At 39.2% G+C, this 25,940-nt stretch overlaps 3 protein-coding genes across 6 annotated transcripts in view; 2 read left to right on the forward strand and 1 right to left on the reverse strand.

Annotated features, from left to right (window-relative positions):
• ALDH1L2 (aldehyde dehydrogenase 1 family member L2) overlaps window positions 1-4,464 on the forward strand; it is a 29,752-nt gene extending 25,288 nt beyond the window's left edge. Inside the window, exons 20-23 of the mRNA XM_042837575.1 lie at window positions 352-517; window positions 1,687-1,792; window positions 2,851-3,050; window positions 3,737-4,464. Coding sequence (XP_042693509.1) covers window positions 352-517; window positions 1,687-1,792; window positions 2,851-3,050; window positions 3,737-3,792 — 528 coding nt within the window. The 3' untranslated portion in view covers window positions 3,793-4,464. The remainder of the gene's footprint in view (window positions 1-351; window positions 518-1,686; window positions 1,793-2,850; window positions 3,051-3,736) is intronic.
• On the reverse strand, window positions 910-9,091 carry NOPCHAP1 (NOP protein chaperone 1). 2 transcript variants are annotated; one of them, XR_006171805.1, is made up of 5 exons: window positions 9,015-9,091; window positions 8,727-8,813; window positions 8,055-8,191; window positions 5,507-6,274; window positions 910-3,579 (listed from the first exon to the last, which is right to left on the reverse strand). XR_006171805.1 is itself a non-coding variant. In XM_042837576.1 (4 exons), the coding sequence occupies exons 1-4, from the start codon at window positions 9,082-9,084 to the stop codon at window positions 6,092-6,094; spliced, it is 477 nt and encodes a 158-aa protein (XP_042693510.1). In that variant the 5' UTR covers window positions 9,085-9,091; the 3' UTR covers window positions 910-6,091. The 2 variants fall into 2 exon arrangements, 1 of the variants encoding a protein (XP_042693510.1); XM_042837576.1 differs by having other exon boundaries at window positions 910-6,274.
• A 673-nt stretch (window positions 9,092-9,764) lies between these two features.
• Window positions 9,765-25,940, forward strand: part of SLC41A2 (solute carrier family 41 member 2) — a 49,522-nt gene continuing 33,346 nt past the window's right edge. For 2 of the 3 annotated variants that reach the window (XM_042838023.1, XM_042838025.1), the window contains exons 1-3: window positions 9,765-9,826; window positions 17,554-18,298; window positions 21,292-21,399. In XM_042838023.1, coding sequence (XP_042693957.1) covers window positions 17,744-18,298; window positions 21,292-21,399 — 663 coding nt within the window. In that variant the 5' untranslated portion in view covers window positions 9,765-9,826; window positions 17,554-17,743. Of the gene's footprint in view, window positions 9,827-10,258; window positions 10,279-17,553; window positions 18,299-21,291; window positions 21,400-25,940 lie in introns of those variants that run through there. The other variant, XM_042838024.1, reaches the window with a different exon arrangement.

A 25,940-nucleotide genomic window follows, 5' to 3' on the forward strand; every position in this document is an offset into this window, starting at 1 on the left:
CTCAGTGAGCCTCAGTGAGCTGCTGGACAATTCATATATCTAGCTTAGCCCAGGAAATTATTGTGGTAACTCACTTACTCCTGGTAAAAGCTAACATTTCACCTGCTTTCATAATAGCATAAGAGAATTATTACATGCAAACTGCATCAAAAACTTTAAGGAGTAACCGGAACTTAACCAAACAAGACCATATAAACAGCCCCATTTTAGAAGGGGAAGAGCATTCACCTTCTAAGATTGCATCCCTTTTTTGAGCCAAGCTTTGCAACACTAATAACAAAGCATGCTGAATCACCGGTCATTTTAACAACTACTTGTTATGTAACTTCGTTTTGCTTGGGTAACCCATAGGTGGAAGAAATAAAAAAGATGAAAATCGGTGACCCACTTGATAGATCAACAGATCATGGCCCACAGAATCACAAAGCCCATCTGGAAAAGCTGCTTAACTATTGTGAAACTGGAGTGAAGGAAGGAGCCACTCTAGTGTATGGAGGAAGACAAGTATGTAGACCAGGTAAGATATTGGTCAAAGGTGTTAGGAGTTAGAAAACAGCAACATCATGGAAAGAGTACAAGGCAAACCCAAGAAAACACCTGAGGACAGAGTATTCAAGTCACATATTAAAAAATGCTGTGCAACTGAAATATAATATATCAAAATGAGTCAAGATTCCCATCTGTAGCAGTATCTTGCACTCATTTACTTGTATTGTTTATGAGGCATGGAGGCCTTTTTTGCAACAACCTTGAATTGTCAAGAGCTGTAACTGTAATCATCCACTTTGATGAGCAGAATACTTAAGCTGTGTGGAAAGAGTCTGCATTAGATATTATTATCAAAAGCCTGTTTTGTTATATCAAGACTTTGTTATATGAAGAGTTTAACAGGAAGGCATAAAAGCAACATTTTGTCATGATGATCAGTCCTTTATTGGTAATGGAGAAGAAACATTTGCATGAGAATTTTAAAAATATGACTGCATCCACAAAGAAAATGAAAATGCAGATTTGTAGCTGTAACAAGTCAGTGTAACAAAATAGGAAGGAAAAGGTGATTATACAGAACACTGGAAGCTGGCTTTATCCACTCTCAATGAAATGTACTCACTCTTGCAGATGGAGATACCCAAAATCACTTATATCTAACACTGTAACAGTTCTTGATTGACAACAACGTGAACTAGTTTATAGTTGTTTTTTTTATACTGCTTAGAAAGGAACAGTAGTTGTGAGGTGAGCTTTTGTTTCAGTTAAACCTCAATAAACCGTAGGCAAAGTTGCTGCCCATTGCATATTTTTTTCTTGTTTTTGGAAGATACAGATATGTATGGCTATCTTCTTGTCAGGTAACAAGAGAAGCAGTGGTCTCTCTGACATTCTGTAACACTGCCTTCCTGCTACCAGAATGCAGGATCTGTCCCTGAGGAGCAGCCTAGCCTTGTGCATGCAGGCCTTCTCTGGACATGACCCACATGTTAACTGCTCTCATCAAGAAAGGCCATTCTTTTAGCCTTCTTTCTGCTGTTATACATATGCATCACCATTCACTATTTATTCTTATTAATCTTGGTATTTTCTGTTTCAAGCCTCAATGTATCTGTGACATTAAGTACAGATAGCCTGGACAATACAAACAACAAAGCATTTTGTCTTCACTTAGACGCTGTTTTATCCTCTATTTAGGTTTCTTCATGGAACCCACTGTATTCACAGATGTTGAAGACCATATGTACATTGCCCAGGAAGAATCCTTTGGTCCAGTGATGGTCATTTCCAAATTTAAAAATGGGTACATTCTTCTTATTTTCACCGTGTGTTGAAATACATTGAATGGTTCTTTTAATCTTCTAAGATCTAGCTGAAACTCAGGTTCTCTTTCTGCTAAATTCAGAGGTTTTCTAGTATGAGTGTCCTCCATGTCAGTACAGAATAAATGCTGTTACAAGTGTGCAAGGAAGTAGGAGGGAGCACCAAGCACCATTTCTTAAATAAGACTCAATTTTCAATGAAAGATTTTTACTCAAATTGATACAAACGCAGAGGTTGGATCAAATTGCTAAAGGTGCATTTTTTTCCAGTGGACAAAAAGGACCTCATAGTGTTTGTGCATTGTCTAAGGCTGGCACATTGCTCCTGTAAATGAAAATGCCCCTGTATATTTTGTGGAGTGCCAGTTTTAGTAGCTTTCATTTTACATCATAGGAATTATTTTACAAACAGATAATATAACAACAGCCTTATGTAGAAATTTCATACAGCTGTTTCCACCAGGTTTCTTTTTTCTGCAGCATGAAAGTGAAGTTTTACGTCTACAAATTATGTGTGGAAATACAGGATTGTAATAAGTTTTTGAAGCTTTAACATATGGATTTTTAAAATTAATTGAGATTGGATAGAAATAGCAATTTGAACATTGCTTGAAAAGACTGCTTGAAATGGACAGCTAAGGTCCAGCATTTACTCCATTAACTGACAGACTTTAGCAAACTGACTCAAGACGTGCTGCCAAGTTCTGCTTTACAAGTCATTTTGTATTCTTCTGATCCCTGAGATGTACAGTGCAGTTGAGTGAAGATAAGTGTGCATAATGCAGCTTTCTTTTGACATTTCCTAGTGTAGATCTTAAACACCGAAATGCAAACACATGCTTTACAAGCTTGAAGCAAGTGTATGAATTTCCGTAACTGAGACAGACTGACACAGAGAGTAGTCCTTACTAAACTGTGTCTTTGTAACAGCTAAGAGAAGGATCATGGCAAAAGATGTTTCTATCAAACTGAGGATCAAAGCTTGCTAGCACATACTTGTTTTACCTCCTAGCAATTAAATCAATGTTTTCTCCTCCAGGGATATCGACGGAGTGCTGCAACGGGCAAACACCACAGAATATGGTTTGGCCTCCGGAGTTTTCACAAAGGACATAAGCAAAGCTCTCTATATCAGTGAAAAGCTGGAAGCTGGAACAGTTTTTATCAATACGTACAACAAAACTGATGTGGCAGCACCATTTGGTGGATTTAAACAGTCTGGGTTTGGAAAAGATTTAGGTAAGTTCTTCTCTCCCCTCATTTCTCATCTGACAATCCAAGTCAATGAAAAAATAGCATTACCTGAAATCTACAGATGTATTTCCTGCATCTCCCACATTCCTCCAGCTAAGTGATCTAATTCTTCTCCTGTCCTTACAAATCCCACTTCAGTATCTCCAGTATTGTTCATTTTATTACAAGACTGGACAGATCACGCCTCATGGCAAAGAGTAATACAACAAATTTTTGCCCTTGGAATCCCTAGCAAGTATTAGCCCCCTTTTTTTTTCCCCCCTCATCAACATTATTAATAGGGGAAAAATCCCTATGTAATGTAATTTTGTAATGTAATTTTTTTTTAACCTGGAAACTTAACATAGGCAAACCAATTCTTAAATTCAGCTCCAAGCTCCTCCACACACGTTGCCACCTAGAGATTGCTGCTGCTTCAGTACTCCCCTCAGGTGGCAGCTTGTTAAAATTCAGCTGCATTTTCTTTCCATACTTGTTGGGTTTGGCCTCTTCTTGTTAAACCAGTCCTGTAAATCTTAAAGGGAGAGTAAATGCATTAGTTTCTCATCGTGTCTCAAGGACTCAAATGTTGGCTAAAACATTACGAATTTATTTTAATGATACAGTTACCTTTCCTGACAGCTTTCTCTCCTTTAGCCACTATTCTAACTGGTTAATATTTGCTTGTACAGGTGAAGAAGCTCTTCATGAATATCTTAGAACGAAGGCGGTCACTGTGGAATATTAACAGCCTCACTTGGAAAGTAAACTTTTGGCAGTTCTAATCTTAAAGGCTCCACTTAATACCATGCCTGGGATATGCCATCTGCAGTGCTGCAACTAAAAAACAAATACACTCATTCCATAGAAAATTTCTTTAAATCAGGTCCAAATTTTAGTCTCACAGAAAGACAGAAGCATTTAGGAATTAGCCTGACACCATATAAATGATCCAGCAACAGTAGCAGTGATTAGCACAAGCCAAAAATAAAAAAGTAGTTTGGCTTATTTTTTAAAAAATACAGCTGAATAGAAAATTCTCACATGCCTACTTCTTATTTGTGTGATCACATTTACATGAACGTTTTAAACTTAGTTCTTAGGTTTCTTCTAAAATTGAACTAAAATATGCATATTATATCATTTTTGCTATTAACTGGTTCAGATTTTACAGTAGCAACTTAACATTCTGCTCTGGTGAGTCGTCAGCAGTACAGAAAACCTTTGTGCCATAAGAAGTACATCAATGCAAGGAAGTGCACTTACTATGATCTTTGTATAGTACATACAGAGTTCAACATCCATGTTAACTATGCATACCAAGTTAAAGTTACTGAAAATATTTTCTATCTTCTTGTTGAAATGGAACATGTGATCAGCCTGCAATCTGAAAAGTGGCTACATTAAAAGATTAAAATCACTTGGTGCAAACGGACTCTTATCAGTTTTATATGGCATGACTATTACTTTGTACTTCAAATGTCTTTCCTTCTTAAATCTATGCAAAAATCTCTTGTAAAATGACTGAGTTAAGACTTTGGTTTTCAAATTTTCTTCAGTTTGAAGTTTTCCATACAGCTCAAGACCTTACCCAACAAACAGACTGTACTTAATGCTGCTTGCTCTTCTTACATTGTACCTCCACCTAAAACTTAATCTGATCTCTGGACTGCCATTAGAAAGAGCAGATCCACTTCCTGACTCCTATTCTTCCTCTTTCCTAAAATATTCTGGGACTTAATCAGCTGATTTTAATAAATTGTACCCCTCTTCCATTTTTAAGAAGCTATACTGAGAGGGAAAAAAAAAAAAAAGAATCCTTGTAATTTCTTATCACAAACACTACTGAAACAGGTCTTAAAAAGAAAACTTCAGAATTAAGTACTGGATTTGAAACAAGTTGTGTACGTAACTGCAGGTTTCAATTCATTGTTTTTTAAGTTTAATATCCGAGCAAATACAATAAAGAAAATATGAATGATATAGCAAATAGAAAATAGTACTTCAAGAAACAAGTGTGATACACAGGAGCATCACAGAGACTTTTGAAACACAAAACAATTTGTAAAGTAAATACAGCAGCCCAAATCATTGTATTTCACCAATCTGAGGTAAGTACAAATGAGACATATTTTCACTGATTGTGGTTTCACGATTGTTTCAAGCTAGCCCGAGGAGAGGCCAACTGAAAATAAACTTTTTGATTCTTCTGGTAGTGACAATTAAGAAAATGGAGAGCAGAAATGTGATAAAGCAGTAGATGAGTAGCGTGGCTTAGTGCACCTGTAACACCACAGAGGTGGACTTGACCTGAGTACCACAGGTATTTACCCAAACACTGCAGATAGGAGCTAGCTCAGGGAATAGCAGCAACCTACCCGTAACTCAGCGCAAGCCCAGAAGCATAAGTAATTCTTTGTTAAACTCTTTCAAGTCATGGCTTATTAAAATGTTATCCTTACCTATGCTACCTCATCTTGAAACAGCCTCAGCTGTTGCTTTGGTATTCAGCAGTTACTGTGATGATGGCAACATACAAACAACTTCTAGTGTACTTTAAGGTAACATTTAATATTGAAGACATTGTACACTAACACTTTACAGGACATAATAAAGAACAGATTTTTCCTTGTCATTTCTTTCCTGCCCTCGAAGTCAAGCTTTATTCTAAGCACACTACAAAAATCTTTCTTCAACAAAACGAGAACAAGAATTTTCTCAACTAGCTCTGCAGTATGCCTTTCTGCTCAAACATTCCAGCCTGTAGCTGCTTTCTTAGTCTAACTTCACAAGAAAGCTTGGAATTTTCATGTTGTTTGGTGAATAAGACATTACTTAATTCTTCAGAGATGTGGCTTGCTTCAGAGCCATGAGTGGATCCTGAATTCTCCACCAAGTAAACAATAGCATTTCACAGGATCCTGAGGAATCTCACATGGAGAAACAATGCCATTTAAAGGCTAAGTCTTCAAAGTAAGAAAACATGGTTTGCTTGAATACTTTTTTTTTTTTTTTTTTTTTTTTAAAAAAGTATAATAAAAATTGATTCACTCATTCACTTTGCTGTCCAAAATTTCTATTTTGCCCTTTTCTCCCTTTGGTTTAGGAAACTTAATGTTATCTATTGTCACTTCATCAGTTATACAGTCATCTTCAGATTCTGAGTCATCTTCTGAAGTTAGGTTCTCTTCATCTGTATCAGAATCACTCAGTTCAACTACAGCCACGTTCTGAAAGAAAAGATCTTAGTTAACACATGATACGTTTCTGTACTCTTCCATAATTTGATTAAAACACAAAGCAAACAAATCAGCTCTACTACTGTATGAAAACCACAGTCAGACTTTTGGGTTCTAATATGACTAAGGCAAATATCATAAACAGATTCCCAAGTATTTAAATTGTAACTTTTATCACCCAAAGCAAATACAAGGGCATTTTTATATCCTCATAAAAGAGAGAAAGGAAATAGATGAACTCAGTCAAAATCTAAAGTAATGAGCAGGAGGCATCCAATAAAGAACTTAAACCACTTAGAGTATGAAGACGTCACGCTATACGTGTGTGTGTATATATATATATATATATATATATATATAAATAAATAAAAGTGCATACATTTATGAATGTTATTCATACCATCTGGTATTATTAATGCTGCTACAACTACTGCAAAGTAGTCTAAATCACACTTTGTGAATCAAAAGTGATCATATATTTTCTTAACTAGAGCTGTAATTTCTGAGGTGTTCCTCTCTGAAAATATCTGTCTTAAACTGCTGATCCTCACCTCAAAAACTTACTGCATGCTGCAAGGCAAAATTTACACGAAAAATACACGAATGCGTATTTATACAAAATATTTATAATATAAAATATACAAAACACAAAAATAAACGTTACACAAATAAACGTATTCCATGATCTGCAAATAACATGATGCTATTATCTCCTGACTTGTTTATTGTAAAGCCAAGAATTGTCAGACACTACCACATGAAAAATCTTTTGAAAATCCAACTCGTTCCACATCAGCACGTTACAACAAACAATTTTTAGAATCCATTTTGTTTTCTGACAACTTACTGCATGTAGATCGAGTATAGTCTACAAGAAGGGGGAATGGTTTTAAACTGAGACAGGGGAGGTTTAGATTGGATATTACGAGGAAGTTTTTCACTCAGAGATTGGTGAGGCACTGGCACAGGTTGCCCAAGGAGGCTGTGGATGCCCCATCCCTGGAGGCATTCAAGGCCAGGCTGGATGTGGCTCTGGGCAGCCTGGTCTGGTGGTTGGCGACCCTGCACATAGCAGGGGGGCTGAAACTAGGTGATCATTGTGGTCCTTTTCAACCCAGGCCATTCTATGATTCTATGATCTAACCAGCATCCAAGCAGTTGCTCTGAGAGCTCGCACACCAAACTATCTGGCTGCCCCATTTCTGCCTTATTTCTTGTGGGTTTGCAGACCAGAAGACACTTGTCTGGAACACACATATATCACATCGCTTTCAGAATGAAATTTTCCTACATGAGCACGTGGACTTATAATTTCAGCTAAAAGCAGAATGAAGATATTGCTGTGACTGTAAATATTAGCTGTAAAAGATCATAACACTAACAACATTTTTCAACCCAAAGCTATTATTATATTAAAGCCTTCTGTTATGTTTTACTAGGAACAACGTCCAATTTTGAAATCAAATCTCCTATTTCAAATTTAAAATAGAATGAGCAACTTACTTTCAGTTCAGAGTTTACAATTCAAAGATAAAATACCTTATTCTGACCGTAATCTACTTCATCCCTAGCCATTATATTCAGCAAGTATTAAAACCAAGCAGTAAATTTCAACCCCAAAAGGTTTTACTACTTTTATTATGAATTTGCTGGTCACAGAATAAAATGGTAAAGATTCCACCTTATTTATCAAGCTAGCTTAGTGTAAGATCAGAGGATTATTTTAATCATACCAAAATACAGTTTGTAGAACCAAAAATGTGTTACTTACCATTTCTATAACTTTCTCAGTGGCACTGTCGAGATTTTCAATATCAAACTGATGAGCTGGTGCTGTTACCATTTTTCTTTTTAGCTCATCATTTGCATGAGCCATCTGTGGTAAAAAGCTCTGTACTCTGTCCAAAACTGAAACAGAAATAATTACCACCTGTATATATATATACACATACACACAGACACATTTATTTATAGTTTTATACCTCAAAAATCTGAGCATCTAAATAGATTCAGTTTCAACTCTGATTCCCAATTGTCAACCACAGTAGCAAATATTTCACACTGAGAAATTACATCTGAGAGACACAAGAAGCTCAACAAAAAGCAGCAAGGCTGATTATACTGGAAACAAAAGTCTGAGCCTAAAGAGCGCCGGTCTATTTTCACGAAGAGAAAAATTCTCGAAGATCACATAATTTCTAAAGAATCTCAGTTTTTCATTACATGTAGAAACACACCAAAGAGAACGCTAGAAGTCTATGCGTAATTTATCTAAGAACCCAAAGCAAATAGAAACGGAATGAGTCTCCCCCTTTACCAAAGCAAATATTTGATGATTCACGGAAGCAAAAATACCTTAAAATTGTTCAAGCGTTAAATATTCAGCTATGTTAAATAAACTACTTAGTTGCTGCCACTGCTCTAGTAACAGCGTTATACTTACCATTACTCCTTGGCACCCTTACAGTCTGTAAAGTCGTAGCCTTCTTGCGGCCAGGCTTTGAACTAATCAGTAACGTTTCTTCCAAACCTAGAAACAAACAGGTATTTACACGTTTACCTGCACCAACCACAAACTCCACGTTTTTAACTGTGAGGCTTTCCTCCTGCTGCTCCTTCTCTACCCTTCTATGCCAAACCTAAAGATGAGGATTCATTTAACAAGCACTGCGGCCTTCCCGCAGCTCTCGCTCCCGAAGGAGCCCCGCACACCGACCCCTCGGCCCCTCACCTCCACGGCGCCCCGCGGCCAGCAGCTCCTGAGAGGCCGCCGGCTCGGCCGCCTGCCCGAGCCCCGCCATGCGCCCCGCAGGCCGGAAGTGGGGATCTCCCTTCCCCGCCCACCGCGGCGCAGCGCCCCCTGCAGGTCGGGATGACCGCTTCCTCCGCGAGGTTCGGCGGGTGCCGACTGCTGGCGGCCGTGGGCGGCGGGAAGGTTCCCTTTGCTTCCCCTCACCTCCGCGGTGCACCACGTCTCATCTCCGCTAATGATGTGCCCCGGCAAACTGTGCCTTTCGGCCTCATATTGGCTCAATAGGTCAAACACACACGTGGTGTTCTCTCTGTTCCCGTGCGAGCATTCGTGAGACCCGCCTGGGACAGTCCCGCATCGCCATCGCCATTCCCAACGCGCTGGCGCCGGCGCTCAGCTCCTCGCACAACTCCTCGGCCGCCACCTGCGGATTCAGGCAGATGAGTGCCGGAGGGCCGAGGGAGAGCTCCCGCCTCTTTGTTCCCCCCTTGCGGGGTGCGGCCGCCCTCTCGCCATCCCATCAGCGCCTCTCAGCGGCGCGGGGCGGCGGCTGCCGCTCGGCTCTTCCCCGCCCGCCGTCGGATCGGAGCGGCCGGCGACGGCGGCGGCGGCGGCGCATCACGGCCACATCATCGCGGGGGCCGCCCGCCCTCTCTCTCCGGCCCCTTGCGCGCCTGCTCAGTGGCGGCGTTGCTCACCTAGCCCGGAGCTGTCACCGCCGCCGGGTGGCCCCTCCCGCCCGCCGCGATGGAGCGGGACCGCGAGCCGCCGCCGGCCTCGCCCTCGCCCAGGTAAAGGGGCAGCGGGGGGGAACGTGAGGGGAGGGCGGGCGTGGACGGCGGGCGAGCTGCAGCCGAGGGAGGCGGAGGGCCGGGAAACTTTCCTCGCCGGCAGCGGAGAGGCACGTCCGGCCCGCTGCCATCCCCGCGGCTCCGGGCGGGCTCCAGCCTTCCCGGCGCCCCGCCGTTCTGCGCGCGCCTCGCCTCGGCGGGTGTGCGTTTGTGCTCCCGTCTTTACCCCCGTGGGATACGCCAGAATGTGGCACCGCGAAAGCGTGAAACCTTTCCCCGGTTGATATCGAGTGGCAGCTGTGACCGCTTTCTTTAATTCCTGTAAAATATTGCCGTGCTCTCGCCCTGTGCTGTCCAGGATGCAGTCGTCGGAATCTTTCCGTTTGATCTCAGGTTACGGAGCACCGAACATCAGCCAGGCTGCATATAAAATGTTATTGCTCAGTCTTACTGTAAGTAATAACATGTGAAAAATACAGGGTGATACATCTGTCTCTTGTATTTAGAGCCCCACCAGCTGTTAATTGGCATCCTAACAGTCGTGGGTTGGGCACGGTGGTCTCCAGAGGTCTCTTCCAACCCCTACAATTCTGTGTGATTCTGTATGTGACCTTAAGTGAGATCCTCCCTTTACCAGTAATGCTGAAGATAACAGATGGGACTAGACGGGCTGACCTGTTTTGGCACTGTTCCCCGTGTATATTGCCTTATTGAAGTTCTGAGCCTGGAGCCATAAGGCTACAGTATGGTGGGTAGACGTTTCAGAAAGAAAAAAGGTGGATGTCATTTTCAAATACTTTGGGATATTATCCTCCAAAAACAATGTGAGATCTGTATTCTAGTGCCTGACTTAATAAGCAGTTCATGCCCCCCTTAGAAACCTGTAATCAAGATCCCAAGTCATACAGTTAGGACTCATCCTGTTAAGTACCCACTGGTTACATAATCTAGAGGAGCATGTTACCTCCTCTATTTCAGACTCTTCCCACCTTTTGGCAGGTAGTTTTTGTGCTGGCATTCCATTGGGGTGATGTAGCAACGTAACCACATTTCACAGCCTGCTCCTTCATTTCTGGCTCTGTTTTGCTTCTTTTTTATTTTTTTTTTTTTTTTTTTTTTAATTGAATTGAAGGTCAGAGGCAAACCAAGTCTTTTTTCTGACAGCTGCTTTTCCCTTCCTTGGGGCCAAAATCGAAAGCTGACATGTTCAGGAAGTGAAATGCAGCAGTCTAAAACTTGTCTGAAAATTGAGCCTGAGGCTGGCTGCTCTTTCGGTGTATTACTTAAATTCATAAAGGCATTTGGAGGTTGTTTCATCTCTTTCTTTTCCTCACGCTATTTTCTCTTTTCTTTATTCTGCTGTTGATTTAACCTACAACTGCCACAGAATAAACACCATATTAAAAAGTATACTGCATAACATTTAAAAGTGGTACGTACTGCCCATAATGCTGCTATGCATGTGACATTTATTGTTTTTCAGCACGTTTTCCATCTTTTTGTACCAAGCATTTAATATCTGGTATAAATAATCATAGCACAGCACACTATCCTTGGTTCTGAGTTCTACAAAATGGTTAATGATAAAACAATCTGTTTGCTTGCTCTATATGTTCAGGTGATCTGATGTAGCTTTCACTTTCTACTGAAATGTTCACTAGGATACAGCAGTGTCAGTGACAGTCATCTCTGTCGTAAGGATATCAGCTTGATACTGTGAACTTGCACGTACACAGGACACAGCAGTGGAGAAGAGGCTGTGCAGAATACTGTCTCATCTGCATGAATCTTATTCAAAATTTACAAAATTCCCCTTCCAAACTTCAGAATATGAGAATTCTTGAGATTGGAAGGGATCTCTGGACGTTGCCTTGTCACTAGCCTTGTTCAGTGTAGGCTCGACTACAACAGGTTGCTTTGGGCCCCATCCAGAAGCTCAGTATTATTTAGCTAGGTGTTATCTTTTGGTTTTTTTTTTGCCAAACTCCGAAAACAATCAGAAAATTAATTTTCCCAGCCTTAGACTTCAATAAATGTTTGTTTTAGCCCATCATAATGCTGACACTATTTGTGTTTTTTTTGTTCACTGTTCTTCTTCCTGCTTTCTTTGAATGAACTTAGAAAAGCATAGCTATTGTTTTCATGCTTTAAATTAATCTCTAGCAGACTAATTGCTGTACAGTCAAACTTTTAGCCCTGATGTCCACTCCTTTAATCCTTCCAGTGATGGATATTACAGAATCACAAAATGGCTTGGGTTGGAAAGAACCTGCAGGATCATCAAGCCAAACCCCCCCTGCCACATACAGGGCCACCAACCTCCCCATTTAATACCAGACCAGATTGTCCAGGGCCCCATCCAACCTGGCCTTGAACACCTCCAGGGACGGGGTATCCACAACCTCTCTGGGCAGCCTGTTCCAGCACCTCACCACTCTCTCTGTAAAGAACTTCCCCCTGATATCCAACCTAAATCTTCCCTTCCTCAACTTAAAGCCATTTCCCCTTGTCTTGCTGTTGTCTACTCTTTCAAAGAGTTGACTCCCCTCCTGTTTATAGCCTTCCCTTAGGATCTGAAAGGCTGCCATGAGGTCACCCTGCAGCCTTCTTTTCTCCAAGCTGAACAAGCCCAGCTCCCTCAGCCTGTCTTCGTAGGGAAGGTGCTCCAGCCCTCTGATCATCTTTGTGGCCCTCCTCTGGACTCTCTTTTTATTCTTTGAATACACATGAGGATGTGTGGAAGAAGCACCTCCTACCCATACTCTTGAGAACTGAATCAAGACTGTGACTGAAACAATGTTTAGAAGATGAAATCTGTTCCTGCTACTCCATCCTGAACAATTACATTTTCATTTCTTTTATCTTCCTCAGATGAAACAAAAGCAATCAAGTCAATCGAAGGTGAATTATGGAAAAATGTGATACTGGTCCAGTGTTCAGCTTCATTGCTGAAGTGTGTGAGATTTCCACAAGTCAGCATCTCTTCCTACTTATGGGCCTGTCTATTTTCCATACCATCTGCTTCTGCTGTTCATTTTCTGTGTCATACATTCAATCTCTGTTGGTATTTTTAAAATCGGTGTACTCATCAATTGCATTAATTCTATATGGGGAAAATTGCTTTGTTGTATGTTGAACTGCTAAGTGTTTCGCTTTTCAGGAATATGTCCTCAGCAAACAGTGGGGTGTGGTTGTATTTCTGTTTGTGTGCATTTGCAGGACTGAGAAAGAGAGGTAAATAATGCACAATAATTGATATGTGAATGAATGAAAAGAGGAAATTGTTAAATGTAGCTGCTTAGGAAAAAAGAGTAGAAAATGTTTATGTCTGGGCATAGCTCATTATTTTCCTTGAAGGGAGAAAGACAGGGTCTGCTTTCATTTCACTTATAACATGCCAAGTATGATAAATTTGAGGCAGTTTTATGGCTTCTCAAAGAATCTTTATCTCTTGGTTTCTGGTTGTTTGTTTTTTTTTCTCACACTTCTCCTTTCTCTTCAGCTTAATTGTATGGCAGGAAACCAGACTCACTTATCTCCTCCTGTTTTGGACTCGTTTTTGAGCATTTTGCTTCCTTTATTTCACATGAGTTATTCTAGTAGTGCTTGCTTCTTTACCTGGCTATATCTTTTCTAGACAACACAATAAAATTGCAATTGTTCATGTCAATGATAAAGCTTCACAGGGATTTCTGATCCTCAAGATCATATTGTTCTATAGATGGTTTGCTGCTTTCTGTAGCTGCAAGCAAAAAGTAAATACAGCAATATTAGCATCTAGAACTCACAATGAAATTATTGCATCAGGTGACATTTGGAAGAGCAGGTTTTTAGAAATGAATAGCTGAATTCAGGGGACTGTACACTTATCCTCTGAAGATGTAATTACTTTTCACTGTAGGTTTATGTACTGTAGTATATTTTTCACTTTATCTTCTTAAGTTCTCATTTTTCAGCATTTACCGTTAGCTCACATTTTATCATTCCAGGCAGTTTGGTAGGAAAAATCTAAATGACTGCCTTCTAAACTGCTTTAGTACTTTTTTGTTTCAGCTGTTGGCTACCAGTCTGTCTCTGAAGCTTTTACAGTTGTTTGAAATATTTTTCTATCTCTTTTTCACACTTGTAGATGCCATTTCTATTTGTTAACACTTCTACACTGTTCTACACTGTTAACACTGTATTCAGTGAAACCACTATATCCCCAAGGGGTTCATTTCTTGAAAAAACAGAAAGTATAAACTTACAAGGAGAGAAACCCATATGGTATAAAGATATGGATAATTAACCCAAATACTTCTAGTCAGAGTTCCTGAGCAACGAATAATTTCCATGAATCACCAGCCTAGCACTCCAGTGATGTGAGTGGAGGACACTGGAGAAACCACAGTGACAGCTAAACTCTGCCATCTTACAGCTATTGGGAAATTTTCTCATTTGACTCCCTGGGAGTCAAATAGAGTCCTTTGTTTGTGAACACTCCTCAAAAACTAACAAGCAAACAAGTGTCACTACCCCGAAAGACCTCTAATGAGACTGCTTTGATGTAAGCATCTTTTATCATGAACACTTCACATCTTAGTTTCGCACACTATTCTTGAATTATTAAATAAAGTTTCTCTAATCTGGATGCTTCTTGTGATCAACTGAAACTCACCTGTTGGAAGTGGTCTGAATTTCCCCTTTGCATGTATCATAGCTACTGTACCACTTTCCATCCTCATAAATCAGTTGGCCACTTCAGCGTCCAGGGCCAGAGCCTTTCTGCAATCTTAATTTTCCAGTTTCCACGAAATGCTCTTCTCCTGTACTCCTTTTAATCCTTCTACAATAAAGCTATTTATTATTGTCTCAGAAGTTGGTAATAGTTTGCTAGTTTAATGATACACCTGCTTGTATTTCTTTATGCACCGTATCTTTTCTTTTACACAGCTAAAACCTTCTTTGTGCAGGGCAGAAACAAAATTGTTCCCTGTTGTTGCCTTTCTGTAGCGCATAACCCAGCACCATTTTGGCCTGTGGTTAGAGCTCCTCTGGGAGAGAACAGAGGTTGTTTTGTTACTCGTAATGATGTGTGTGGAAACTAGAATTGAGGCCTAGGAGTTTTTATATGCTTCTAATAAAAGGTTCAGCATAGCACAAGTTACTACCAGGTAGCAAAAAGTTATTTCAGGAATCTTGGTTTCTTTGTTGGTCATGTGGAAAAAAATACTTTTCTTTTGCTAAATCAAGCAATACACTCCTTTGTTGCTTTCAAAGTGTTCTTTTGTTGATCAGAACTGCCTTGGATAAAGCAATTGGTAGGGGGAAAGTCTTCATGGTAAATATGAGTCTTCGCTCAGAAAAGCAAACCAAATGCTTCTGTAAGCAGCAGATCTGAAGTTGACTTGCTGTGGCCATATGTGGGTGAATTATCCTCACGTTTGAAGATGCCTTACAGCAAGGGCACAAATGTAAATCTCCGGTAAGGCTGATAGCTTTGACCTCTCTATTCTCTGTGAAATTTAATACGATAGAAAAATATTAGCTTATTTAAAAACATTGAAATGGGGGGAGTGAAAGTATAGAAATCATAACATAAACGTGAATGTAGGAGCCTCGTCTTCATAGGCAAGGAGATGAAAAATCCTCCAACCTTCAACTATTTTTGTTTCCTGCAGTTTGTAAAAATGAAAGTCTTTCCAGCTTTGCATGTTGGAGGGCCTACAAGGCTGACATCCTGGTGGGGGTCTGTTACAGACTGCCTAACCAGGCTGAAGAGATGGACGAGGTGTTCTACAAGCAGCTGGCAGAAGTTGCGCAGACACCAGTCTTGTGCTCATGGGGGACTTCAACTTCCCTGATATATACTGGAAATATAACATAGTGCAGAACAAGCAGTCTAGGAGGTTTCTAGAGTCTTCAGGAGGATAACTTGCTGACTGGTAAAAGAGCCTGCCCGGGGAGGTGCCCCACTAGACCTGCTGTTCACAGAGAAGGACTGGCGGGAGGTGTGGAGGTCAGGAACTGTCTTGGGCAGAGTGACTGCAAAATGGCAGTTCTCTATTCTTAGTGAAGCCAGGAGGGGGGTCAACAAAACTGCTACCTTGGACTTCCAGACAGTGGATTTGGATCTGTTCCGGACAGTGGTAGGGAGGGTCCCTACAGATTCAATGCTGAAGGATAAAGGGGTCCAAGAAGGCTGGACACGGTACGGGTTTGGGGCAGAATGGCCAGAAGACTGTGTGGAAGAAATGGACCTGGGGGTGTTGGTTGACAGACACTTGGCTGAACACAAGCCAGCACTGCCCAGGTGGCTAAGAAGACATCCTGGCTTGTATCAGAAATAGGGTAGCCTATTAATAGGGAGGAGCAGGGAGGTAATTGTCCCCCTGTACTCAGCTCTGGTGAGGCCATGCCTGGAGTACAAGGGAGACCTTCATAGAATCATAGAACTTTGCAGGCAATTGGACTCTGCTCTTAGTGACCTCACACGTAACTTTGCAGAAGGAATAGAGTACTTTAAAATGCTTGTGGATGTATTTGCTCCTGAATTCCATAGTCCAAAGAATATGCATTTGAGGAACTTCTACATTATTGTTCCCCCACTAGTGAGAGTATTGCTATTGTGTGTACCAGCACTTAAAAAAAAAGAAAAAGAGTATAGGTTTGTTTAAATATTTTGAATGAGATTATCAATGACTACGTTATGCTTTTTTCATAGCACCATAGAATGGCCTGGGTTGAAAAGGACCACAGTGTTCATCTAGTTTCAACCCCCCTGCTATGTGCAGGGTCACCAACCACCAGACCAGGCTGCCCAGAGCCACATCCAGCCTGGCCTTGAATGCCTCCAGGGATGGGGCATCCACAACGTGGGAGGGGTCTGCCTCTTCTCCCACGTGACTAGCAATAGGATAGGAGGGAATGGCCTTGAGTTGCACCAGGGAAGGCTCAGGTTGGATATTAGGAAAAATGTATTCTTTGAAAGGGTGGTCAGGCACTGGAACAAGATGCCCAGGGAGGTGGTGGAGTCACTGTCCCTGGTGGGGAGATACTGGTGGTAAGTGGACAGTTGCATGAGATGATCTTTGAGGTCTTTTTCAACCTTGGTGATTCTATGATTCTGTATATAGTGTATTGAACTTGTGGAATTACGTCATTCAGCATTCTCTTGGTGTAGTCTGACCAACTTTTGTTTCTTTGGTTGTGCCAATGATTTTCTTGTATTTGTGGCATCCAGTAATAAAAACAGATCAACAAAATTTCAAGTGAAGTAATTTTGTACTTACAGTAAATTACTGTAACTATTATCACCACATGAAAGCTAAAGAAGAGGAAGGTAAAGTGACTACTAATGGAGGAAATGTCAAATGACATGAGACTACCAATATATCATTGTTTAATGTTCGGCCATAACAGAAGTTGGAAAGTAGAAATAATTGCGCAGTCATGTTAAATATAAAAGATATAATTCTATTTGTATGACTTGCAGAAAGCAAAACAAAGTGACCATGACTGGTGTTAATATTGATCAAATAATTATAGTTTAGTAGTCACTAGATATCAGAACGTTATATATTTCAGGAAATATTTACAACCTACTCCAAATGCAAATTTGAATGAAAATCAGGTTTTTTATATCTTATTTATCCTAACTCCTTTTTTTCCTCTTAATTTTAATTAAATGTAATATGCCATTACAATATATACCTTTTTTTTCTTTTTTTTTTCTCTTTTTTTTTTAGATCCAGATTTGTGTATGGAGTTGTTGAAGATGTGAGATCCATTAAAAAAACTTTTTGCATTCAAGAAAGCATCATTTAAATTTATCTGTTTTAGAATTATCAAGTGTGGCACTTGATAACTCATCTTCAAGATTTCTTCACTGACATCTGAAGGACAAAGTGCTTTTCCAACCTGTACTTCTGTAGCACTATGACTAACTGTAAAGACAGATCTATCATCACCAAAACAAACAGCAAAGTTCATGACAGAGAAGGTTTTGTAAACTGGACCATAAGTCTTAGTACAGTTCAGTCCGATAAATTTTTGAATCTGCTTTTGAGTATGGTTCCAGTTGTTTACCAAATAAACCAGGATGAAAGACACAAAAAAGTGAATGGTGTTTGGCAAGATGGATTACAACCAGCAGGACATAATTATAATGTTAAATCTGAGCAGCACGCAGAATATCATCACTTCTCAGAACAAACTTTTCATGGTAGTAATGGACACAGCCCTTCTAACTGTAGCCCTAAGTATGATGACTTTTCCAGTTATAATTACTGTGATGGAATGGACACTTCAGAAACAGATGCAATGTTGCAGGAAGACCATCTGTCTAGTGACAGTAATGAAGATATTATTGTGGAGGGGAGTAGAAAGCAACCCAAGGAATCTAGTAGTATTATGGCACTGCAGATACTCGTACCTTTTTTGCTAGCAGGATTTGGAACTGTTTCAGCTGGCATGGTTTTGGATATTGTACAGGTTGGTATTTGCTTTGGGAACTATATTTTTAACAGATAATCTGTGAGTTTTATAGTTTGACACATGATATTGTGGATGCTTACAATAACGAGAAGTAATAAAATGTGTGTATGATTCTGCTATTATGAACTGCTTTCCCTTCCAGATTATCTTAAACAGCTCAAATATTTTGTTTGGAGTTATTCAAGACTTGGTAAGTATTATCACAGCCACAGTGAACTGGTGGAAAGGAACTGTTACTTCTGCTTTAACTGAAGATAGAAATATAATAACTAGTATGAATCAGTTAAAAATTCTGGTCAGTAATAAATGTTCCTTTTGTGCTTCGGATCTCTGCGATTTCTGACATAATGTATAGATTTGATCCAAGATAATGTGTATCATATGTGGAAGCATGCCTAAAATTCATACACCACATGAAATTCTTCTGCAGTGAATTAGAGCTTTTTTAGATATCCAGGTGTTACTTTTTTTTATGTAGTGTTAAGTATACTGAACACATGGAATTACAAACATTATTGGTGTGAACAGGGCTGCAGAATCACTTTCACCTTGAAATATAGCTGTGGTAGGTCCATAGAAGCAGACTATCTTAATTCATGATAGTGGATTTAATTGATGATAGTTATTCAGGGTTAAGATAAACTACAAGTTCCTTTGAATTTCAAGAGTTGCGTAAATAACCTTTTTAAAACCTGTTTTGGAGTATTGTATCACTAATATCCTACTGATACGGAACTTCTGTAGGACTGGTTTTGTAGCTTAACACAGCTGTAGTGGTTGTTTTTTTTTGTGAAGTTAAAAGCAGAAGTTTCCTACCAAACATTCCTTTGTGTAGTGACATTTGAAGAAAATTCTTGAGAAAGTAGCAGCTAAGGAAGGTTTATTAGATTAGCTTACTTTCTTGCTTTCTCTTTGCTTTTTGGAAGCCATATTTACTTTCGTTTCCTACCTACTTTTATTTTTTCCCTGAAGTTGAAATTTGTTGTAAGCAAAAATCTAATAGATTCTGTCTTCCCTTATGGGTAGTTTCATAAAAATATATTCAAACAGGTTAAATATCCATGCTATTCAAAATGAAAAGGCAGTAGGAAAATTCATCTGCTTCTATTTTGTTTTGTTTCATTCTGTCTTGGGGTTTTCTTTAGCTATACTTAGAGTTAAAAAAGTTCTCTTGAAGGAGGAGTAAGAAGTGGCCATTTTTTAAAACTTTTTGTTAACTGCCCTGGAATGGCACATTGAACTAAATGATCTATGAAGGTCCCTTCCAACAGGAATTACTCTGCTCTATTCTGTTTTTTGTTACTCAAAAACTTGAGAGAGAAAATAAAGCTCGGTCTTAAATCAGTTGCAATGGAAAGACACTTCATGCGTCAAGAAAAAGGAAAATTATAATTGACAAGCAAACTTTACTGCTTCCTTACCCTGTTTTGCCTCAGTCTTGTGCTTTGCCTGTGCCAATCTTATTCTTTTTACGGATGCTTTGTTCATACATTGTTAATATGTGATTTACGTCACAATACAGCTTAATGATCAGCCAAAAAAGGCAGTTGTGCCTACCGCCACTATTGGCTTCCAACCCAATGTTTCCCAATGCCTTTCTTCTGTGAAAGGGACAGAAGTGCTCTTTTGGTGTATTTTTTTTAGCTGTTCTTTGATCTGGATTGAGATAATACTTCTTTTTTTTTTTTTTCCTTCTGTATTACTTCCAGTCATTATTGGTTTCCCAGTCCAGCACTGTGACTGAGAGAGAGAGGGGGCACAAAGTCAAAAATAATTGGCCAGTGTTACCTTTTTCCATCCTAAATGAAACCATAATGTCAGTAAAACAGGGAAGCATGAAAGAATACGTTGTGAAAACAAAAATTTAAGGAAGACAAAGAATTCGAAGCTCTTTGAAACCATTTCATAGCTACTCTTTTTCAATAGTAAATACATAGGTAACTTCTCCGATCTTGTTTACATTTGAAAATTGAATCCTTTTTTAAATTAAAATCATATTTTAAATTGCTGCAAATCTCTGAATACAAAGATGATTTATTAAAATGATATATTAAAGTTTTGTTAGTTTCTGTGATTAGAAATTAAATACATGAATAGACAGGCATATAAAGTAGTACAGCTACTGTGCTGAGAAGTCAGCACACAAAATAATATTGGAGAGTTTGTCTTGGTTTGTTTTATAAAGTCTAGGTTTTGGAAATCTGTATTCTTCTAAATTTCTCACATGTAAAAAGTTAGGAGACAGTTTTTCATGTACAGGCTCTGTCTGTTTAATAACTTATTCCTAGCTGTTTTTTCAGATGAGGTTTCTGGAGAGCCACAAGAGGTGAGATGAAAATATCGCGGTAAATTAAGAGCAGTCATAGCACCCAGTACTATTTTGAAATTATTTAAAACCTTGAAATTAATGACATTTCTTTTTAACTAGGTTTTTTTTGTTATTTTTGGTTTTAGTTTTTTTGTAAGCGTAAGTTGTAGCATCCTGCTAGTACAAATAAATGTTATAAATGTTTTTTTTTTCTGGTGATGACTTTGATGTAGTAGTATTAGTGCAGTTTAAGTGGCCAAAATTAATATGCTTAATCAAACAGAAATTGTATGCATCAAACAGATTAAGTACCTAAACTGTTCTCGGAGAGAGTAAAATAAATACTGATAAAACAGGAAGAATAATTTTTTAGTGACCTACAATTAATCTCTATTTTAAATACACAGAGAAAGTGCAGTAGTGGAGAAATTAGTTTAGGAGATTTTGTATTGCTTGCTTTTCGTATTCTGGTTTTTGAAGTAGTGGTATGCAGGCACAATTCTGTATTAACTGGATGGATAGCAACTCTTGCCTTAAAGACTTTTGGGTCTAATCTTCAAAGGTCGATTTTTTTAGAGACCTAAATTATGAGTTACAGATTTTTTGGCACTACTCTTAAGATGGTCTAAAGGGCATTTTTCAATTGATTTTTTTTTTTTTCCTCACTGTATCCTTTAAATAGCACTGGGATGTATTCAAGAATGTTACTGAAGTTTTTATCCTGGTTCCTGCTCTTCTTGGTCTCAAAGGAAATTTGGAAATGACCTTGGCATCCAGGCTGTCAACTGCAGTAAGTAACTTTCTCTTCTGATAGGTGTTGTAAATTCCTGAAAACAAATCTTTGGAACACTAGTGTTTTATCTTTATGGCTTAATCTGGCTTTTGCAGGAGCTGTTTAATCTGTTATTAAATTGACAGCGTTAAAAAGGCAAGCCTCTTCCAATCACCACACATCAATATTTTACTTCTTTGGTCTCTTCTAAGCCATCATTCAGAACAGTATATTAGATAATTGAGATTTACGTGTGTATTCTGTAAGGTTGTCTAATATCTCTGACCTTGGTGGGGTTTCAATATGCTAACATGCAGATTTTACATATTTTGAACATGTTTTTCCATGGACCTCTTAACTCTGAAATGAAGCTATTCCAGACCTTTGTTAATGAAACTGGAAGGTTTGATTTTATTAACCTTCTAGCTAAATAATTTTATGCTTTTTTTCATCTTTCTTTTTGTTGTTAGCATTGCAAGATAACTATTTCTTTTTTTTTTAATATCTTCTTTTGTATGTGTCATAGTTCTTTTCTACATCTCAAGAGATGTTCTGTACCTTCATTTTTTTTTTAGCCTAAACAAGCCAAACTGCCTTAGCATATGTATTTTTCTGTGTGTGGGAGTAGCTATTGTGAACAGCGTTCTAATTATGTGGCTAAACTATTTCTAGTGCCTGAATTATGTATTTCTGTATGACGCCACCTTTGCAGTACTTCTCCTTTGTAAGATAAGCGTTCCATTTTCCATCAAGGCCACCTTCTCTCTGCCTGTGCCTGCTTGCATGAATCTTTGTAGAAAATGCTTGGTCAAAGGTGTGTGTAACTGCAGATGAGACCTCAATATAACACTGTAAAATAACACTTCCATATTTCTCTGTACAATTGCTCTTGAAACTTTCCTGTTTATATCTATTTATTCTCCTAGTAATGTCAAGCTGGGACCTCATAGTTACTTTGCAATCAATTACCATGTCCTAGTATTTCTTCTTTTGTGTTATTTCCAGTTGTCACTCCCATATTCTGGCAGAAACATTGTTGGTCTGTAAGTGCATGACCTTGCACTTGTACTATTGAATATCATCACTTTTGATGTAATCCTCAAGGTCATCCAGTTTGAAATGCTTTGTATTGACAAGGCCTCTCACCATTCTGTCATTAGTAAATTTCATTATCACGTTATACTGAATCATTGCCCAAATGCACACTGTGATGGACATAACTGTAGCAATCCAGTGAAGGTTTCCTTGTGTTATGCTAACCCCAGTTCATATCATCTGTCAACTGTTACTGAACTGACAGGAGTTGATCTTCCTCACACAGAGAAAATTGACACTGGAGTTTCTACAATAGTGGGTGCATTCTCAGTGATTAACTAAAATGGACATTATGGGGTTCATTCCCCTTTCCCTAACCCTGAATGGAATGGAAATCTTATCTCATAATCTGTGTGATAATATAATCTGCAGGTGTCTTAAGCTTGATTTTTTTCAGAGCCATTTGAGTTTGGCCATTTGAAGCACAAACCCCATAAGAACAGCCCAATATGAAGGGGCTTAGTTTGAGGAGTATTGCCAGTGTCACTTAGCAGTGCCGTTAAGTCTCACCAAAACGTAAGTCAGTTGATGCTTCAGTTGGTTTTATTCAAGCATATCATGAAAGGCTTCCTCTTACGTCACAGCAAACATTTTCCATGGCTATCTTGACCAAGCCAGGTTACTGCCAACATAAAGGTAGATTAACTGACCAAGAAGAGGCTGGAAAAGCATACATTTCTTCAGACAATGCAGTGTTGCATATGGGAGCTCTGATTTCCTTGGCATTTCCTGATGACACAATCACTGAACCACATAGAACCACACAAGACTTTAAACTCATGAACAGTTGCAGTGGTTGCTCTGCCTTCCCCAGTTTTTGAGAACAGGTGCGATATTGTACAGTATCATTCCTTCTGAAAAGTTTAATCAAACAGCTTGTTACTGGACCTGCAATTTACATGCCAGTTCTCTGAGATTATTCTGACTTTTGCACATTTCATAAATTTTTATTTAATTGACTGTGACTCCCTTCAGCCATCCCATCTTTGCTTCTGTTATCCTCACCCTAAGTGAAAACTGAAGGAATATATTAATACAGGACATATCTAAGCAGTTATTGGCAGGCAGTTGTATGATTAATCTTCTCTCCTAAATTTGCCAAAGACAGCTCCCCACCAGATACACCCTAAATGCAAGACTGTGCCCCTGTGAATAACTTTACTTTGGAGATAAAATTCCTAGCATGACTTCAGTGTTGGAGATAATTCTTGCTCAGCTAGCTTATAATTGCATATGAATTTGTATTTGTGTCTGTGCTTTTGGAGTTGTAAACTAATCAGTAGTACCTTTGGTTTCAAGTTTTACCTGATCACCTACCTTCATCTTCTTGCTCAAATTTCTGCTTTAGCTGTTTGCTACTGATTATTCTAGTTTGGAATCAGTCATTTCACTGTCTCAAGACTGTGGTTTCAGTCAATTTCAGGGCATAGCTTGTACTTGTCTTTGGCATTAGCGTGGATGTAAACAGTTTTCTCTTACTCCTTGAAAAGTGTATGAGGTATACTTAGGTCAACTGCCTGCTCAAGCATGATATGTATGTGATATGTTTTGTATTCTTCAGTGTTGTTTTGGCTTTTTTTGCGTCATTCTCATCTTCTCTATTCACACTGTTGCCTTTTCTCCTTATTACTTCTCCCTTTTTAAGAGGAAGTAAAGAAAAAAAACACTAAAACCCACTCATCCAGACATCCCTGTAAACTTTATTCAGACTCTCATTTTTACTGTGTGTTATCAGGCTAGCAATGTGGCTTTACAAGCCTTTTGTTTGGATTCGTGTATTCCACAGTATATCAATAAACTTTACCTCACTTAATAGAAATCTGCAGCTGAAAGAAGTCCTCCTACTTTCCTTCTTCCTTTCAAATCCGAAGAGTATTTGTGCCACCATGGGTGGATCAGATCATTTTGTAAGAAAAAAAAACCCAAACTTTTCACTACACAAAAGAATGTTTTCCATCAGTCTCTGCTTGACATGCGAGTTGATGTGAACTCACTCGTGGAACTGGTGGATCTGGCTGAAGAATGACAAACATGTAGCCAATGGTAGGGGAAAAAGAACTGCACTTTCTGGTAGCAGCTCACTTTTGGATTGGATTGGCTATTTTGCAAAATTACTGTTTTAACAGTTTTTTTGGATACTTTTTAAATGCTTCTTCAAAGAACAAAAAAAAAAAAAAAAAAGCTCTCCATTGCCTGTCATTTAATTCATTGATTGTATATATTTAAAAAGAATACAAAGGTGGTTCATAGAATCACAGAATCACAAAATGGCCCTGGTTGGAAGGAACCTCAAAGATCATGAAGCTCCAACCCCCCTTGCCACAGGCAGGACCACCAACTTTCATGTCTGATACTAGACCAGGCTGCCCAAGGCCCCATCCAACCTGGCCTTGAACACCTCTAGGGACAGGGCATCCACAACCCCCCTGGGCAGCCTGTTCCAGCATCTCCCCACTCACTCTGTAAAGAACTTCCCCCTGACATCCAATCTAAATCTTCCCTCCCTCAACTTAAAACCATTTCCCCTTGTCCTGCCATTATCTACCCTTGTACAGAGTCATAAAATGCCTGGGTTGAAAAGGACCATAATGACCATCTAGTTTCAACCTTCCTGATAAGTGCAGGGTTGCCAGTCACTAGACCAGGTTGCCCAGAGCCACATCCAGCTTGGGATGAGGGAGTTGACTCCCCTTCTGTTTGTAAGCTCCCTTTAGGTACTAAAAGGCTGTAATGAGGTCACCCCACAGCCTTCTGTTCTCCAGGCTGAACAAGCCCAGCTCCCTCAGCCTGTCTTCGTAGGAGAGATGCTCCAGTCCCCAGATCATCTTCGTGGCTCTCGTCTAGATCCTCTCCAACAGCTCCCTGTCTTTCTTGTAATGGGGGTCCCAGACCTGGACACAGTACTGCAGATGGGGCCTCACAAGAGCAGAGTAGAGGGATAATCACCTCCCTGTGGAGCTTTGACTGTATTTTAAACACCATAAAATAATGACAGTGCAGACTGAGATAGTGTCTTATTTCATTTCCCTTTTTTAAGCCGCTGTTTTTTTAATACTTTGTTCTGCACAACTGATTAATATCACAAATAGAACAATATGGAACAGAAGTAAAACCAATCAGAAATTATCAGAAGAGGAAAAAAATATGCATTAAGACCTATAAAGAAATATAAAGTGCTTTAAAGATTAGGATTCTGTGGACAACATCACTGCAGCTTATGCTAAAAAATATTAAAAACTTAGTTCAAGAAGGAAGTTATTTTAAATATTGTCATATTGCAGTGGTACATGCTATCTTCAGAGTTTTCGTTTAATTCAAAAAATAAATGCAGGTATGAAATACTGCAGTAAAAGTATGTGCATACTTTTTGTCAGAATAATTACTTTACTGTCTTTCCAGCAATTGTGTTTCAATTGGACCTATATCATTAAAGCATCGTAAGTCTGTAGCTGTGCTGTATAAAT

Source organism: Centrocercus urophasianus, unplaced genomic scaffold (assembly GCF_019232065.1).
Source record: "Centrocercus urophasianus isolate 14NV4802_14NV808 unplaced genomic scaffold, USGS_Curo_1.0 seq_73, whole genome shotgun sequence".
In the NCBI taxonomy this organism is placed as follows: domain Eukaryota; kingdom Metazoa; phylum Chordata; class Aves; order Galliformes; family Phasianidae; genus Centrocercus; species Centrocercus urophasianus.